Source organism: Chiloscyllium plagiosum, chromosome 9 (genome assembly GCF_004010195.1).
Source record: "Chiloscyllium plagiosum isolate BGI_BamShark_2017 chromosome 9, ASM401019v2, whole genome shotgun sequence".
NCBI classification, from domain to species: domain Eukaryota; kingdom Metazoa; phylum Chordata; class Chondrichthyes; order Orectolobiformes; family Hemiscylliidae; genus Chiloscyllium; species Chiloscyllium plagiosum.
The window spans coordinates 13206963-13223418 of NC_057718.1; the positions used below are offsets into that span (position 1 = coordinate 13206963).

General features: G+C 38.8%; 1 protein-coding gene across 4 annotated transcripts in view; it reads right to left on the reverse strand.

Moving 5' to 3' along the window:
* zgc:172136 (uncharacterized protein LOC566376 homolog) overlaps positions 1-16456 on the reverse strand; it is a 75660-nt gene that overhangs the window by 9474 nt on the left and 49730 nt on the right. For all 4 annotated transcript variants that reach the window (XM_043695403.1, XM_043695400.1, XM_043695402.1 and 1 more), the window contains exons 6-12: positions 13633-13819; positions 8375-8530; positions 5376-5441; positions 5172-5240; positions 3131-3305; positions 1869-2201; positions 937-1041 (exon numbers count right to left, since the gene is read on the reverse strand). In XM_043695403.1, coding sequence (XP_043551338.1) covers positions 937-1041; positions 1869-2201; positions 3131-3305; positions 5172-5240; positions 5376-5441; positions 8375-8530; positions 13633-13819 — 1091 coding nt within the window. The remainder of the gene's footprint in view (positions 1-936; positions 1042-1868; positions 2202-3130; positions 3306-5171; positions 5241-5375; positions 5442-8374; positions 8531-13632; positions 13820-16456) is intronic.

Genomic DNA, 16456 nt, shown 5'->3' on the forward strand with positions numbered 1-16456 from the left:
GGTACAGAGAACACCAAACGGAGAATTCACCACTAAGGTACACAGGAAAGCCACACACACAGACCAAGTCCTGAACTATGAAAGCAACCACCCCAATACACACAAACGAAGTTGCATCAAGACACTATTCAAAAGGGCCACAACACACTGCAGCACACCAGAACTGCAAAAAGAGGAAGAGGAACACCTATACAAGGTATTCGCCAAAAACACCAACTAGCCACGAAACGACATGACCAGCTATCCCTAGTAGCCACACACGCAGACGACAAGCAACATGAATTCGACAATAGATAGATGAAGGTGGGGGTGAAAGAGAAATGTTGGAGAGGGCTTATGCCCAAAACATCGACTTTCCTGTTCCTCGGATGCTGCCTGACTGGCTGCACTTTTCCAGCACCACACTCTTCGACTTTTAATCACCTATCCCATTATCTCTCTTGGCTAGGTGCAAATCTTTGCCTGATTGTCTCCTCTGAAGTGCCTGAGGGTCAATTCACTGCATTAAAAGGTCACAACAACCCAAGGATTGCAGCAACCTTCTCCAAGGCAATTAGAGATAGGCAATAAAATGATGACCTGGACAATGATGCACCACATCGAATGCATAATAATAAGAGAAACTGCCTGACTCCTTCAGAGCACTATTATAAAAGTATTGGACCACAGGCTGTCTCTGTAATTTCCACTGGCCTTTTATTTTTTGCTCCAGTATGCTTTATGCTACTCATCAGAGCATAACCACAATGATTATAACTTGTGCATATTTTCCCTGTGACCTTTGTTTCAACTGACACTCAACCCTGCTTTAATCTTCGTAAATTTTCATTCATTTGATATGAATTTCAGACTGAACCTTCCTCCCAAACTGAAATGAAAGTCACTGCATTAGAAATCATCATTACTGAGCATACATCCAATAACCATTCAATTTACCTTGCCTATAGTCCGGCTTTAAAATGGGATAATCAACAGATTCACCTTTGATTATATCATTATCTTGAGATGTCTCAAGAGGATCATCAACAGCGACTTCAACTTCTGTAACACAAAATGCTGGGAGTTAGTTATTGCATAATTAGGAATAACAACTAACAGTCTTATAAAACTTAGTTAACTCCTTTAAAGGATAAGCCATGACTGGTGCCTTTGGTGATTGATTTAGAAAGTTAAAAATTGAAGTAAATGAGTATCGATCTAATGTAAAACATTCTGCACTTTATGTATATTTCACACAACACATTGGATGTAAACTTTAACAATTTTCTCAGTGCAGTTTATGTGTGGTTAACTTGGAATTATTTTCAAAGTTTGGTTTGTAAGTTTCCCATGTCGTGTAAGATCCTGCAATGCTTTAATCTTGTGTAAATCATTGTAATTCTTATCAAAAATCAATTGTTATCACCTTAGAATTTATCAGCAGTCGAAAGCAAAATAATTTTATTCATCTACCATTGGGACATATGGATTACCAGCACTTTCAATTAAATTAATGAAAAGCATTCTAGCCTCGTTTCTCCTTGATAAAGTGGTGTTTGCCTGATGGGTTTTGAATCAAGTTGAGGCCATCCCCAATGTTTTCTGAAAACTCTTAGGTTGGTCTTAGATTCACTCCATTGTAAAAGATTATGCATCAATTTGCGAAGTATTTTTTAAAATTAAAGTCAGTCTCACCCCAACTGATGTCTAGGCAGCTCGTAACCAGAATCAGCTGTGGTGCCAATAATATGTCACTTGAAAGAGGCAGAACACAATGCTAAATTCTGTACTTGTTACTGAATGTTTTGTACAAACTGCTGTGATCATATCAAACTGGGAGAATGGTGCTACAACTAAAATGATTTAGTACAGGTTGCCAAAATTCTTACCATCATCGTCAGTCCGTTCTTTGCTGCTACTCTCTATTCCTGATGTGTAAGAACTCCTGCGGCTCATCATTGAGCTATTATGCTTAACTATACTGTGCACAAGTTCAGTGGAGAATGGTTCATCCACTGTCATCTCCACAGACATTCTGTGCCTTGAATCTGCCTCAATTCCCGAGGTATGCGAACTACCATGGCTAATTGTTGACTGACGGGAGAGCCGCTTTTTCCTTGCGCTTCCATGACTGCTTCCACTGCCATGAGAATGCTCATCTAGTCGCTCAAGATCCATCTCAAAGGCATCACTGATGTACGATTCTCTGTAGCGCTTTTTCTCTGTATTGCACAAAGGTGAAGGAATGCAAGCTCTAATACAAACATTATATCTCCCAAAAATAACGCAAAATAAATTGGTTACATTATTCATTCTCTCAAATAATTGAGAAAGTACAGAATTATCAGACAGATGGGAAGCTTTGTGTCTATACTGAGTTTTGAAAGTAAGATCACAAAATGAGACACTTTCTCATAATGCTTTAAAAATACTGGGTTCTCACAAAACGGAGGTGAGATATCTATGGTGGAATTCCTGTACACATTAAACAAATTATTTCAGATTCAACTTAGCTACTGAGAGTAAAAAAAATTCTGAATTGGAAGTGTTACTAAAAATTACTCTCATCATTAACAATTGGGAAAATGTTTCAGATTTCTTGCTGACAGAAGCAAGCAATGAGGTGCTGTGTGGACTTTCATAAACACAACACAAGATGGCAGCAGCTTCAGCAGCAATAACCTGAGAGGGGCACACATTGGGAGTAATATTCACAAATTCCAGAACTAATTGAGCCAGAGAATCCATGAATTGCAACATTGTAAAACTTATAGTTTTACAATGTTCCTAATCACATCATCAGATTGATCCAGAGTCCTTCTCAGCCAACAAACTCCTTTTTAATTGTGGTATAGACAGAGAAAAATCTCAGAAACAGCAAGCAAACAAATGGGCCAGGTGACCTGTTTGTGATAGCGTTGGTCAAGAAAGGCCTGTTGGATAGAAGACCTCCCATGTTCTTCTTCAAACAGAAGTAGACAAAGTTTACGTGAGAAAGGTACTACGACAACTTGCAGGTAACTTGGAGCATTTCTGAAGATTCCAGGCTGCTTGAGTCAACTTATTGTTTGAGGTAAAAAGAGCTTTGTACAAGTTTAAAATACCACATTTGATGTTTTCTGTGTACCCAGATTGTTTTCTATGTTTTTACCTTCCATTTCTTCAATTTTTCGAATTTGCTTGAGCACAGGCTGAATGTTCATATAGAGTCGATGGCTGCTGCTAAGGAGCTGCAGTAAGTGCCTGGATCGGAATGCACAGCCTGTGTAATAGATCAGCTTCCGGGCGGAGGGTAAACCATCTGGCTGGATCTCAAACTTTTTACCCTGCATCAAAAAGACCGTTCTAGCTTAGTTCCTTTCAGTTATATCTGCTCAGTTCCATATAAAATTAGGACATATTTTGTAAAGTGATGGAAAAAAAAACATTAATTGATAAGAAAGAAAAAGCCTATAATGTTCTCCTATGAATCACTTGTTCAAGAAAAACCTTTCATGTGGTGTTCATGTCACTGGCAAAGGCAACATTTGTTCTCGATCCTACATTGCACTGGGGAAAGTAGTGGTGAGCTACCTTCTTGTATCACTGCAGATATATCTGGTGCAAGAACATCCACAGTGCCATAGAAAGCAAATTCAGGATTTTGATCCAGCTACAATGAAGGACCAGTGATATATAGTTCCTCATCTGGATGGTGTATATCTTGCATCGGACTTGACAAGCAGTGGGATTCCAATGCAAATGTTACCACTGTCCTAGGAGCAAGTAAAAGCTATTTAGCCTATCACATCCACGCCATGTGGCAGAAAATATATTATTCTATCATAAACACCTCACACTCACCACCGCCTTTTGATTCCTACTTTAAAGATCAACAGTCTGCCCTGGAAATATTAGATGTTGACAAATATATTTATAATTCATCAATATTGCCTTTGTTACTTTGTCTATGCAAACATTCTGAAGTAAAGCACATCAGCTGTCCCTTCACAGGTAACTATTTATACAAATCAGAGATACCCTAGAGCAGATGATCTTCTACTTTCCTGCAATAAGTATTTGGCTCCAACACTTGCTTTTGTGGTTAGAAAATCAGTGCATACAGAAGAAACGAAATGGAAGGGTAATTTCTGTTCTTTCTCAAAAGCATCATTTTAAAATGAATGCCCAGGGAGGATTGTGACATTAATTTAGTTAGTGATACAGAACCTGAGCTATAATATCATATCTTAAATTCTAAATTTTAAAGAAAAGTTAGATCCTCAGCTCAGCTGCTTCCAAAATTCTCATCCATACCTATCATACCCCTCGATCTGCCTATTCCAATGTGTTTTTGATTGCCCTTCTACTGTACACTGTGAATCTACTGCCTGTATCCCAACTCCTGCCAAGTGCGGTTTCTGTTTCATCTGTCCTTGCTAACCTACACTGCTTCCCAGTTAAGACACACCTCAATTTTAAAATGCTCATCCTGGTTTCCAAGTTCATTCATAGCCTCCCACTCAGCCCTCTGATCTATTCCATCTACATTCCTCCAACATTTCTGTACTCCTCCACTTCTAGTCTTTAGAGCATTCTCAGTTTTAATCATACAACCACTGCCAGCTGTGCTTGACAGTGCCAAAGCCCTAAGTAATTGAATTCCGTCCTAAACCTCCCTCCTCACTGACCTCATTTAAGATGTTCCTTAAATCCTACCTTGTTAACAGAACATTTAATCAACTGCACTACATCGCTCACATGCCTCACTGTAGATTTGGTTCAAAAATGCCCTGATGAAACAACCTAGATCATTTTACTCAAGGCACTGCATAAATGCAGAGTTGATTTTGTGTGTATAAGAGTGATAAAGCTTGAAACTATCAAGGCTGATTTCAGCCATTGAAACCAAGTTCAGTAATAAAGGAATTTGCTTTTACACAGCTCATGGTACTTTATAGAGGGATAAAAAACATTGAATGCCAAGAGCAATTTTAAATAACGTGCCAAAAAATCCCATGCATATTATGATGCCATCACAGGGCAAAATCAATGCAGTAAGACCAAGGATTCCTTGAAAATGAATACCTAAACAATATTTGGGATAAGAAACTATTATTGACTGCACAATGAAACTTTTGGAATGAAGAATGAATAGTTGAAAACTAGACTTACAAGTTCCAAAGCTGGCAGGACAACATTTCTCTACTTACCAGGAAAGTAAGCTTGCCGACATTTGACCACGGAAAGTCATACAGCAATTGTCGAACACTATGAGATTCCTACAAACAAGATAAGAATTTAAATAGAATGTGCTTGACTACTAATTGCACCAAAACAAATAGGAATTTGAAATGCAGTGGAATACAGTCACTTTGCAAGCATTAAATGACCATTATGTTTTGCACAGTTTGTACCTGATATATATGTATGCCTCTCAAAGTGAGCCCAAGCACGACAGAGGGATGCTCTTCTTTCTTATCCTGCAACAAAATAAAATTGTTACATGCACAAAGGCAAAATGATTTTCAAGACGTCATCCAGGGCTAGTTGACCATGTCCTAACTCATACTGAATCCCATTTACCCATCAACCCTGTACTTAATAATTGCCACGGTTTTAAAATTTACATGCTTATTTTCAAATTACTCTCCCTTGTCTATCTCGCTAAACTCCTGCACGTCCCAAATTTGAGCAACTTTCATTCTGACCTCTTCAGTGACCCAGATTTTAATTGCTTCTTCATTGGTGATCATGTCTACAATTCCTATGCCCTAAACTCTGGAATTGCTTTCCATTTCTCTACTCTTTCCTTCTTTGAGATGCTGTTTGACCTAGCTCCATGACCCTCTCTGTCCTAACACGTCTTATGTAGTCTGGTGTCAGACTTTAATTATCAACTTGCCTCTGAAAAGACTTGTGGAGTTTTACTACTTTAAAGCTGCTACAGGTAGTTGTTGTTGTAGTTGAGATTGTTGGCCACCAGTACAAATATTGGATTGCATTTTTTTCCACAGTTGATCAAAAACATATCAATAGCTAAGGGCCACCTTTGTGTGTACAAGGAGAACAACTTTAACATGTAGCATGGAAAGTTCTATGGCAAAACTTTAAACCAAGTTCTATCATTGGGAACATCCAACTTAACCAGTTGCAGGTTGGCAATAGTCACACCTAGAATAAACCCAAGTTTATACGTTGTACTGATGCAACCTTGTAGCTCACTGATGCAGAGTCTTACCTCTGTTCTGATCAATCATAACCATTAGGCTTATAAAGTTAACTGGAACTGAATAGATGAGCCTTGTGCCCCAATTAATGGATCCCATTAAAGAGATAAGTTGGCCAGAGTACTGTAAATCTGCTTAGCTCAGATACAGAATGAGAATTCACACATAAGGAATAAAACAGATTCATCCATAAGCATTTTATTCAAAAAGGTCAATATTTTAGAAATAAAAATTGTCATATGATGGGTTGCATGGGGGCTCAGTGGTTAGACCTGCTGCCTCACAGCACATGGGAACCAGGTTCAATTCCAGCCTTGGGTGACGGTCTGCATGGAGTTGGCACATTTTCCTTATGTATGTGGGGATTGCTCCAGTTTCCTTCTGCAGTCCATAGAGGTGCAGGTTAGGTGAATTGGCCCCATGGTATCCAGGGATGTGGGGTAAATGTAGGGTTAAGGGAATAGGGTGGGGAGGTGGGTTTGTATGGGATACTCTTTGGAGAGTCAGTGCAGACTTGATGGCTGAATGGCCTCTATCTGAACTGTAGGGATTCTATGATTTCACTTTTTCCTTCACTGAAGGACAAGTATGAAAGTTTAAATTAAATCCTGCTGCTATAGGTCAGCATTCTTTGACAGCACTGAAGAGAAACATTTCAGTTGAAGTCTATGTACACCAAATCAAAATGTCAGCAGCAAGTATAACATTTGTTTTACAAAATCACTCTTATTTCCATCTTATTACAATAATGACCTATGTTGCAACATATTTGGCAATTCAAAATTATTCATTCTCATTAACTACCTTATTTTGCTCAAGAGAACAATATTATGTGGAAGTCAATGTGATATAAATTTAGAGCAATTTGTAACTTCCATTACCATTACTTTTCAGGTATTATATATTATTGTAAATATAAGATGTATTAGTACCAGACATAATGAGGCAATATGCTTCAGGCTAATGTAGTTCTTTGCAATTCTATGGCTCAACTGGCAGAAACTCAGCTCCAATGTCCTCGAGATTTTAGTTTATAATTATATAGAATTCACTTCCACTTGATTAGTAGTATGGTAGAAATATAGACAAAAACTACTTTTTTAGATAGAAAGCTATAAAGTATGATAAAACTTAAATATTGATGTAGAGGATGAGGGAGAGGAAATAAGGCTGAAAATACAGATGCTCCCAGAAATTCCTGCTCCCATTCACTGCCTAATTGTCTACGATCACTTGTAACAAGATTGCAGAGCTACAAACTGATCCTGAGCATACTTTAGTTTTGCTTTGTAGCTTCATTGGTTGACACCTAGTGTCTACTAGGACTGGTTAGTTAGCTTGGTAGTGATGGAGGGATATCCCAGACAGGGCATGGTTTTACAGATAATGGTAGTGTACATGGATGCTACTGATGGTGATGCTCCTCAGTGCCTCATGGATGCCTAGTTTTAAGCTACTAGATCTGTTCTTCCACCATATAGAGCTTATTATGGTTGGATCCAGGAGAGAGGTTGATGAACATTGAAGCAATGTTTTTTGAAGCAGGATGAAACTTAAGCATAGTAAATATTGATTTAGATGGAATAAAACCACCTGTCTCAAAGCTGTTAGCAAGAACCATCTCACAATCACAAGAGCTATCCTAGTCATATATGCACATTAACCCCCTACATTACATTTTTTCCTCCCTAGCTACCACCTCCTCTCCCCCCACACCCTATGTCTCTGACTCTGTGCATCTGCAAGAGGTGGCATTTAGTATACTTTGATTAATATTACAAATAAAATTCTCATAATCTATGACACCATGCAAACAAGAGCATATTTAAATAACCTCAAGTATCCACTGCTACTTCACAAATTTAAATGCTCTTGGCTCACAACCTACCATTTGCAGACATATACACTGGAATCTGTGCTGCATGTCCATACACCTGTCCACAACACCAGTATGCCAAAAATAAAGTCAAAGCAATAATGCACAATGAAGGAAAATTCTTTTAGTCTGCATTCACCGTCAGGCGACACAGGATGCACTGGAATACAGGACTGTAGCCAAGGGCAGAGGAAAATAGGTTTACTTTTAATTCTTGCAGAATAAACTGTGTACACACTAATTGCAACTTTTCCTCCTCTGATTTTTGTAACAATAATAATAGTGAATGAAAAGAAAATATGTCTCTTACTTTCTGGAGCCTGTAATAATGAACAGGCACATCCTCCAAAAGGCAAGCCTCTTTAATAAACTTCAGCAACCCCTCTTTATGAGTCAGGCCACGGTGCTCTCTGTGCATTTCTGGAATGTGCTTCAAAATGTAGTCACAGCCCCTTTTGTTAATTACCTATGTACAACAAAGCAAATATTATTCCAATTTTCCATTAAAGCTCTAAGCATCATAATTAATATAGTCACGGGGACTGGAAAACATGTCTATCATATTTCATTGCCAACGCAGCAGTGATTCATCCTCATAGATCAAAACAATCATTCTTAGTTAAGCACATTAAGTAATAGATTTTATTTGCTTCTTTTAATGAAACAGATTATTTTTAATATTTATTTGCAAAACTGGGAAAAAAAGAACAACTAATAATTGTGGTGCTCATAACTAATGAGCATAAACTAATTCTGATGCTGCCATAATGAGTACTGCCATCCTTTCCCTCACTGACTGCACCTCAAGCAAGATGCAAGCAAAGCCTTCAGCTGGAATTTCCTTCAGCAGTGTAATTATAAATGCTTTCCCCTCCAAATTTAAAGAGAGCATTACAAGCTAACAAGACAACAATGACATTCTGCTGTTTTCTGGTCTAGCATTAATATATTTATAAATTAAAAGCATCACCAAAATCATTTTAGGTGAAATGGGTCTTTTCTTCTTTCCCTATCATGTGGCAGTTTATCACCTAAATGTCCAGAGGATAAATCCTTTGATAATTCACCACTTCAAAAGATTCTATTCTGCTATCATTTGTTCAAAGTCACCAGCTAATGGTAGATTTTTTAAAAATAACACAAGATAATAGGAGAGTATTAGAATGTGTTTATTTTTAAAAGAAGCTGTTTCTACTTTACAGCAACATTAAAGATTGAGTACAACACTGGAGTAGGGTCTTCCCCAATGTTGGAGCTCAATATGCTGGGACCCCTGGAGGAGGTCCTTTCAAATCTCAAGTTTAATACCTGTGGAATGTAACTCCAGTGTGGTGTAAAACCTGCCTTCAAAAGTGCTCATATGGTGGGGTGATGGAAGGGTATCTACTTGATCATCTGTGCATTTCTTAAACTGAGAGTATAGTTACTCTTAACTTTTACTCCAAATATATTTCTGAATTTCATGTCATCTGCAAACATTGAAATTATATCCTGTATACCCAAGTCTAGATTATTGAAATGTATCAATATCAGCAGTAATCCCAATACTGACAACTAGGGAACATCACTGAACACTTCTCTCCACTCTGACAAGCAACAATTTACCATTATCCTCCCTTTTGGATCATACTGCTATTGTGCATCATGTAGTACTTTGTAAAAAAAATCTTTTGACATTCCATTATGCACAGAATTAACCACAACCAACTACTTTCATCGGCCCCTATGTTAAAATAACTTAAATTATTCAAACATGATTTACCTTGAACAAAGCCACACTGACTTTTATTTGTTGTCAATAATTTTCCAAATGCCAAAATGATCTTTAGCTAGATTATTGTCTTGATAAATTTCTGTGTGCTGATACAATTAGTCTCTGCTATTTCCATGGGCTGAAGTCTGGAGTCTGCCTGCTATCTGGGCACTGAATGTCCATACTGCATTTAGGAAGTTGCTTAACCCAGCTAGACTCTTCCTACTGTGAGACTGCTGCATCTATATATTTTTAATTTTTCAAAATCTACTTTATTCATAAAAAAATCTGTATTTATATAAAAACACACACATAGACACAGTTCTGTACAGTAGCATATCAAGAAAACAAACAAACACTGGAGTTTGACTCTATCCAAACAAACCAAAGGCATCTCTTACTTGAACCAGACTACACTTACAAAGATTTGAGGCACAAGGAACATCCAATAACTGAACAGAGCCCCCATTTAACTTCAGCAGGAAAACTTCAGACAGTGGTCTTTTTCCCCACTGCGCTTTGGCAGCAGCTGCCCCAAGCTTTAGCGCATCGCTCAGCACATAGTCCTGGACCAAGGAATGTGCCAGGCTGCAACATTCAGTCGAGGCCAACTCCTTATTCTGTAAGATCAACATGTTTTGGGCAGACCAAAGAGCATCTTTCACCAAGTTGATGGTCTTCCACTCGCAGTTGACAATTGTCTCAATGTGTGTCCCAGGAAACAGACCATAGAGAATTTCTCCCTTTACCTCATCTCACAGTAACTCTTTCACTCTCAGTAAACTCTTTTTCATAAAGTATACTGATCACAGCTCTTCCATTTCTCCTTTCTTCGCACGTTGATGTCAAAGGTGCATCATCATGTATAAACATTATTACTAAAACAATAATTTGCATTATACGCCAGACATTCCCTCATCACTGATATTAAAGCTGTAATTGCTGGGTTTATTTCTCTAACATTCTTTTGACCAGTGGAAGTGTCACACAATTACATTTACATCTGCCCTACACCAGAAACAAAACCCACATAAAACATAGCATTGTCTGCATCTCTGGATTGAATTCTGAACTCTGACTCAGGTCTAATAGAGCACAGCTTTGTTTATGATGTCAAACCTGAAGAATGTCACTAGGTCTAGTTGGAACTCAAATAGAACATACCATTCATTGCCTGGCTATATATTGTGCATGAACAAAACGGTTCCGCTTCGGAACAGGGAGGGAAAACAGGTTTGTGGGGAAGTGCTTTTTAAAACATCATTCTACATGACCACAATGGAATGTCCAAAGTCATGTCAAATAGTTGTATCTTTCATTCACTCACAAAAGATAAGAAAGCAATAAAAGCAAAATAGTGCAGAAGCTGGAAATTTGAAACGAAGAGAGAATGCTGGAGAAACTCAGCAGGTCTGGCCGTGCCTGAGGACAGAGAAACAGAGCTAACATTTTGAGTCCAGCATGACTTTTTCAGAACTGAAAGGTGATGAAATTCTTGTGACAGAAGCTTGGTTACTGACTGATACTTTCTTGGTCTATCTGGTTTGTTTTTAGAACAAAATTGTGTTACTGGTTTATTGTGCAGATTTTCCAATAAATCTGCATCTGATAAAATTAAAACTATTGAATATACTTTCAAAACATGAAAAGTTCTATGGTAATAGATAATTTTGTCTCTGTGATGCTGTGTACAGGAAGATTGAAATCAATAAAATGATACTTGTTCTGCTTCCCCTGTTTGTCACATTATCACTGCCCCTTCTCGCACACAGCCCAAAAAGGAAGTTCCTGCTCCTCTCCTAGCTTTGCTCTTGTTCTCAAGTGTTCTTTCTGATTCTGTCGACTCACCATTGTCATCATTTCTGGACATTAGCTACAAAAATGAGGCTAGCCACTCTCCAGGCAGTTCTGGGAACTACTCCAAAAGCTCTTTCTGACACCTCAAGAAATTTAGTCTCTGACTACCCGTCCTGAGGGAACCAGGGCAGACACGGACTTGGGTTAACTTAGAGATGGTTGCAGTGGTAGCAGAGTTGGAGAGTTTCCAGGAGGACAGCTAATGTGTTTCAATCTGGGTGGTGTCCATGGGAACACAAGAACAGGATTAGTCCATTCAGCTCATTGTACCTACCCTACAACTCAATACAATCATGGTTGATTCAACACGTCAATACGTTTTACTCACCCATCCCAATAGCCCTATGTACCACTGTTAATCAGAAATCTATTAATTTCAAGCTAAAACAAAGTCAAGGCTGAGCTTCCTCAGTTCTCTGAGGTAGAGAATCCCAAAGATTCACAACCCTTTTAGTAAAAGAGAAATTCTCCTCCTCTCAGACCTAAGTGGCATCCCCCTTATTTTTAAATTGTGCCTCCTGGTTTTAAGCACCACAACCAAGGGAAACACTTACCTGCATCCACCCAGTCCATTATTTTAGGTATTTTGTAAGTTTCAATGAGATCATCTCCATTATGTGCTGTGCACAAAGTCCTCAGACCAGTCTGAAAGATCAGCATTCTCACCATTGCTACATTTTGTTATCTCAAGCACCAACAGCTACCAGCACTTGGGAAGAAAGATTTCTTTTGTACAAACCCTTGGGGAAAATATGTAAAATTTCCTAATCCTGGTCTGAGGCAAAACAGCCTGTTACATTCACCAATTTCCTTCAATGTATCTTCCACCTTGAAGTATTCATTAGACTCTTTTCCAATAAAAGCTTCATTAATTTTATGTTATGCATCATTGAATAGGCAGCAATTTTCTTTTGTTTGCATGACACAAAGGATATGAATCAGAATGTTCTTGTTCCATTGCCATCACTGGGGAGTGATACTTTGTGCAATTTTTAAAAATGTGTTTTATGAAACGTTGGATAAATGATCTCATTGAAGTTGTTAACTGTATGAAAGTTTGTGGTGTTTTCAAAGGAATTAGGTATAGTTATTATGTTCGAAGCAATCAAAGGGTGTGGGGAGGAAGCAGGAACAGGGTTCTGAATTAGATGATCAGCCATGGTCATATTGAATGGCTGAGCAGAACTGAAGGGCAGAATGGCCTATACCTGTTCCTATTTTCTACTTTTCCACTGGTGTGCAGTGGATAGTATATTTTTGATGACGGGGCCAACAATATAAGGTGGCCACCAAGAAGTCCAATAGCAAATTCAGGAAACCCTTCTTTACCCAGAAAGTGACAAGAAATTGGCATTTCCTACCTCAGGTCACATGAATAGCACAGTGGAAACTAGACACACGCAGGAAAGAGGAGGAGAACAGTTGGTTGTACTTAGATGAGAAAAGAATGGCAGGAGGCTTAAATGGAGCATAAGCACTGATAGGTTGGGCCAGAAGTGCTGTTACTGTGCCATCAATTCTGTGCTATTCTACGTAATTACACGGTGTATATTCTGGACTGGAAGTATGTTCTTTGTGCCAGACATGGCTTAATTCTTGATTTAATCTGAATAATATGCAATTTGTGTTCTTGAGCTACAATCTTAAACAATGAGATACGAGCTGATTAGTGCTATTGTTTGTTTCATATACACTACAATTATTTTTGTGCATTTACATAATCTCAGCTATTATGCTCATTTTCACCTTTATTGGGTTTGCAATATAATGCTGCCTGGTCCAAAACCAACTGTGCAAATCCAATACATCTTCAATCCCTGGGAAAGGGCAGTCAACAAGTATACCTCAAAGACTATTTTCTCCAAATTAATAACATGTTAAAAATCTTGCAGCTGCACACACAATACCTGAAATAATGAGTGAATGTAAGGAACCAAAATCAAATAAGTTTTCCTCACCCATTGAGGGAAATAATGCTGAGGCTCAAAATATTTTCCAGTGTGCACACGTTTTCTGTAGTTGCCCAGATCAGCCTGCAGAGCATATGCTGTCAGCAGAAAGTAGACTTCCTCTTTACTTGTGCACCGTGAATTTAAAACTTGCTCTTTCAGTTGGCAATAGTAGAAATGTCTGGCTTTCTTGTCACTGGAGGGATATGAAAGTCAGGAAATGAGCTAAACGGCTGTTGATCCAAGCTACACACATTTTATTGGTATTGTTTTAAACAAGGAATTATAATCTGGCTCATGAACACTGTGGGTAACTGAGCCACACAGGCCAGTGCCCAGGTAATGCTGCACTGTGAAAACTGATCCTAATTGAAACCGTGACAAGAGTCTACAACTTGTAAGAATATATGATGGAATGAGAGCGGGGTGGGGGAGGGGGCTGGGGGGGGTGAAAGTCAGCCACGGATATATCTCTTTATTCCTATCATAGAGTCATAGAGATGTACAGCATGGAAACAGACCCTTCGGTCCAACCCGTCCATGCCAACCAGATATCCCAACCCAATCTAGTCCCACCTGCTAGCACCTGGCCCATATCCCTCAAAACCCTTCCTATTCATATAACCATCCAAATGCCTTTTAAATGTTGCAATTGTACCTGCCTCCACCACTTCCTTTGGCAGCTCATTCCTTACACGTACCACCCTCTGTGTGAAAAAGTTGCCCCTTAGATATCTTTTATATCTTTCCCCTCTCGCCCTAAACCTATGGCCTTTAGTTCTGGACTCCCCCACCCCAGGGAAAAGACTTTGTTGATTTATCCTATCCATGCCCCTCATGATTTTATAAACCTCTATAAGGTCACCCCTCAGCCTCCGATGCTCCAGGGAGAACAGCCCCAGCCTGTTCAGCCTCTCCCTTTGGCTCAAATCTTCCAAACCTGGCAACATCTTGCAAGTCTTTTCTGAACCCTTTCAAGTTTCACAACATCTTTCCGATAGGAAGGAGATCAGAATTGCACGCAATATTCCAACAGTAGCCTAACCAAAATTCCTATACAGCCGCAACATGACCTCCTAACTCCTGTACTCAATACTCTGACCAATAAAGGAAAACATACTAAATGCCCTCATCACTATCCTATCTACCTGTGACTCCACTTTCAAGTAGCTATGAACCTGCACTCCAAGGTCTCTTTGTTCAGCAACACTCCCTCTGACCTTACCATTAAGTGTATAAGTCTTGCTAAGATTTGCTTTCCCAAAATTCAGCACCTCGCATTTATCTGAATAAAACTCCATCTGCCACTTCTCAGCCCATTGGACAATCTGGTCAAGATCCTGTTGTAATCTGAGGTAACCTTCTTCGCTGTCCACTGCACCTCCAATTTTGGTGTCATCTGTAAACTTACTAACCATACCTCTTATGCTCAAAACCCCCAACCCTGCCAGAGTGTGCCCATATTGCTTATCGAGTGAGGTTCAAGCTACGCTGTCCTCTATCCCAAGAGTCACTGTATGCACCTGAAAATGCAAGCACTGGGAGTTGAAAACATCGGTTATCCGCAAAACTGTACCCTATCAGGCAAGAGACACCTTTGCAAGAAATTAAGTTGGAAAAGAGTAGCCAATAAATTGATGGGAACAAAGGATCAGATTTGTGTTACAAGCATTTCATCCATGCTCCCTCCTCCTCACATGTAGTGGCAACTTTACACCAGGTAATAACCCTGACATTACTTTTATTTTAACATCCAAATGAAGTGCAACATTATCATTCATTTTGCAGGCACCTGTTTGTTTGAAAATTAGAAACCCATCAGTGGCTGACACAATCCATTTCAATACTTTCTACTTTATTTGCACAAAATGATTTGACCTCTATATTACTTACTTTTATGTCATTTGACAATGACAATGCTGAACAACCACACAACAAATGTATGTTCAAAGAGCTTTTTCATACTACAGTGTACAACTGGAGGAAAAAAAAGAGACAGACATTTTATCAAAGCTTTTTGTCCTGCATTCATCAGAACCATTTGCAACAATGCTGATAAATGTGGTTTTGGAGATGGATGATGAGGGCAAAATGATTTGAAGATGAGTGTTCAGAGTATCATCTGCAAAGTTACAGATTTTGCTAAGCGAGGAATGATGCTGAGCGACTTCAGAGGGACATTGACAAGTTGGCTAAATGGCACAGGAAATTCAATACAGAAAAATGTGAGGTAATATGTTTTATTAGAAGAAACATGGAGAGACAACACAGGGGTTCAATGATACAACTTTCAGGGGAGTACAGAAGCAGAGGGACCTGCAGGTTCAGGTGCTTAATTCTCTGAAAGTGGCCAGGCAATTTGTAACAGTTGTTAAGAAGGCTTGTAGTTGGGTTTATGAATAGAGGCATCAGGTATGAAAGCAAGGAAGTGATGCTACACCTCTATAAAGACCATGTTTGAAGTATCGTGTTGATTTCTGTGCATCTTATTTAAAGAAGGATATTAAAGCCCCAGAAAGAATGGAAAGGAGACTTATTAGAATGATACCAAGAGTGCCGGATCTTAGGCATAGGGAAAGATTGGAAAAATTGGGCTTATTCTCCTTGGGCCAGAGAAGATTAAGAGATAACCTTACTGAGATGTTCAAAATTATGAACAATTTAGAGTCATACAATCAGAGTTGTACAGCAAGGAAACAGACATTTTATCCAATTTATCCATGCCAACCAGATATCCTAAATTAATCTAATCCCATTTGCCAGCATTTGGCCCATATCCCTCTAAACCCTTCATATTCCTATACCAATCCAAGTGCCTTTTAAATGTTGTAAC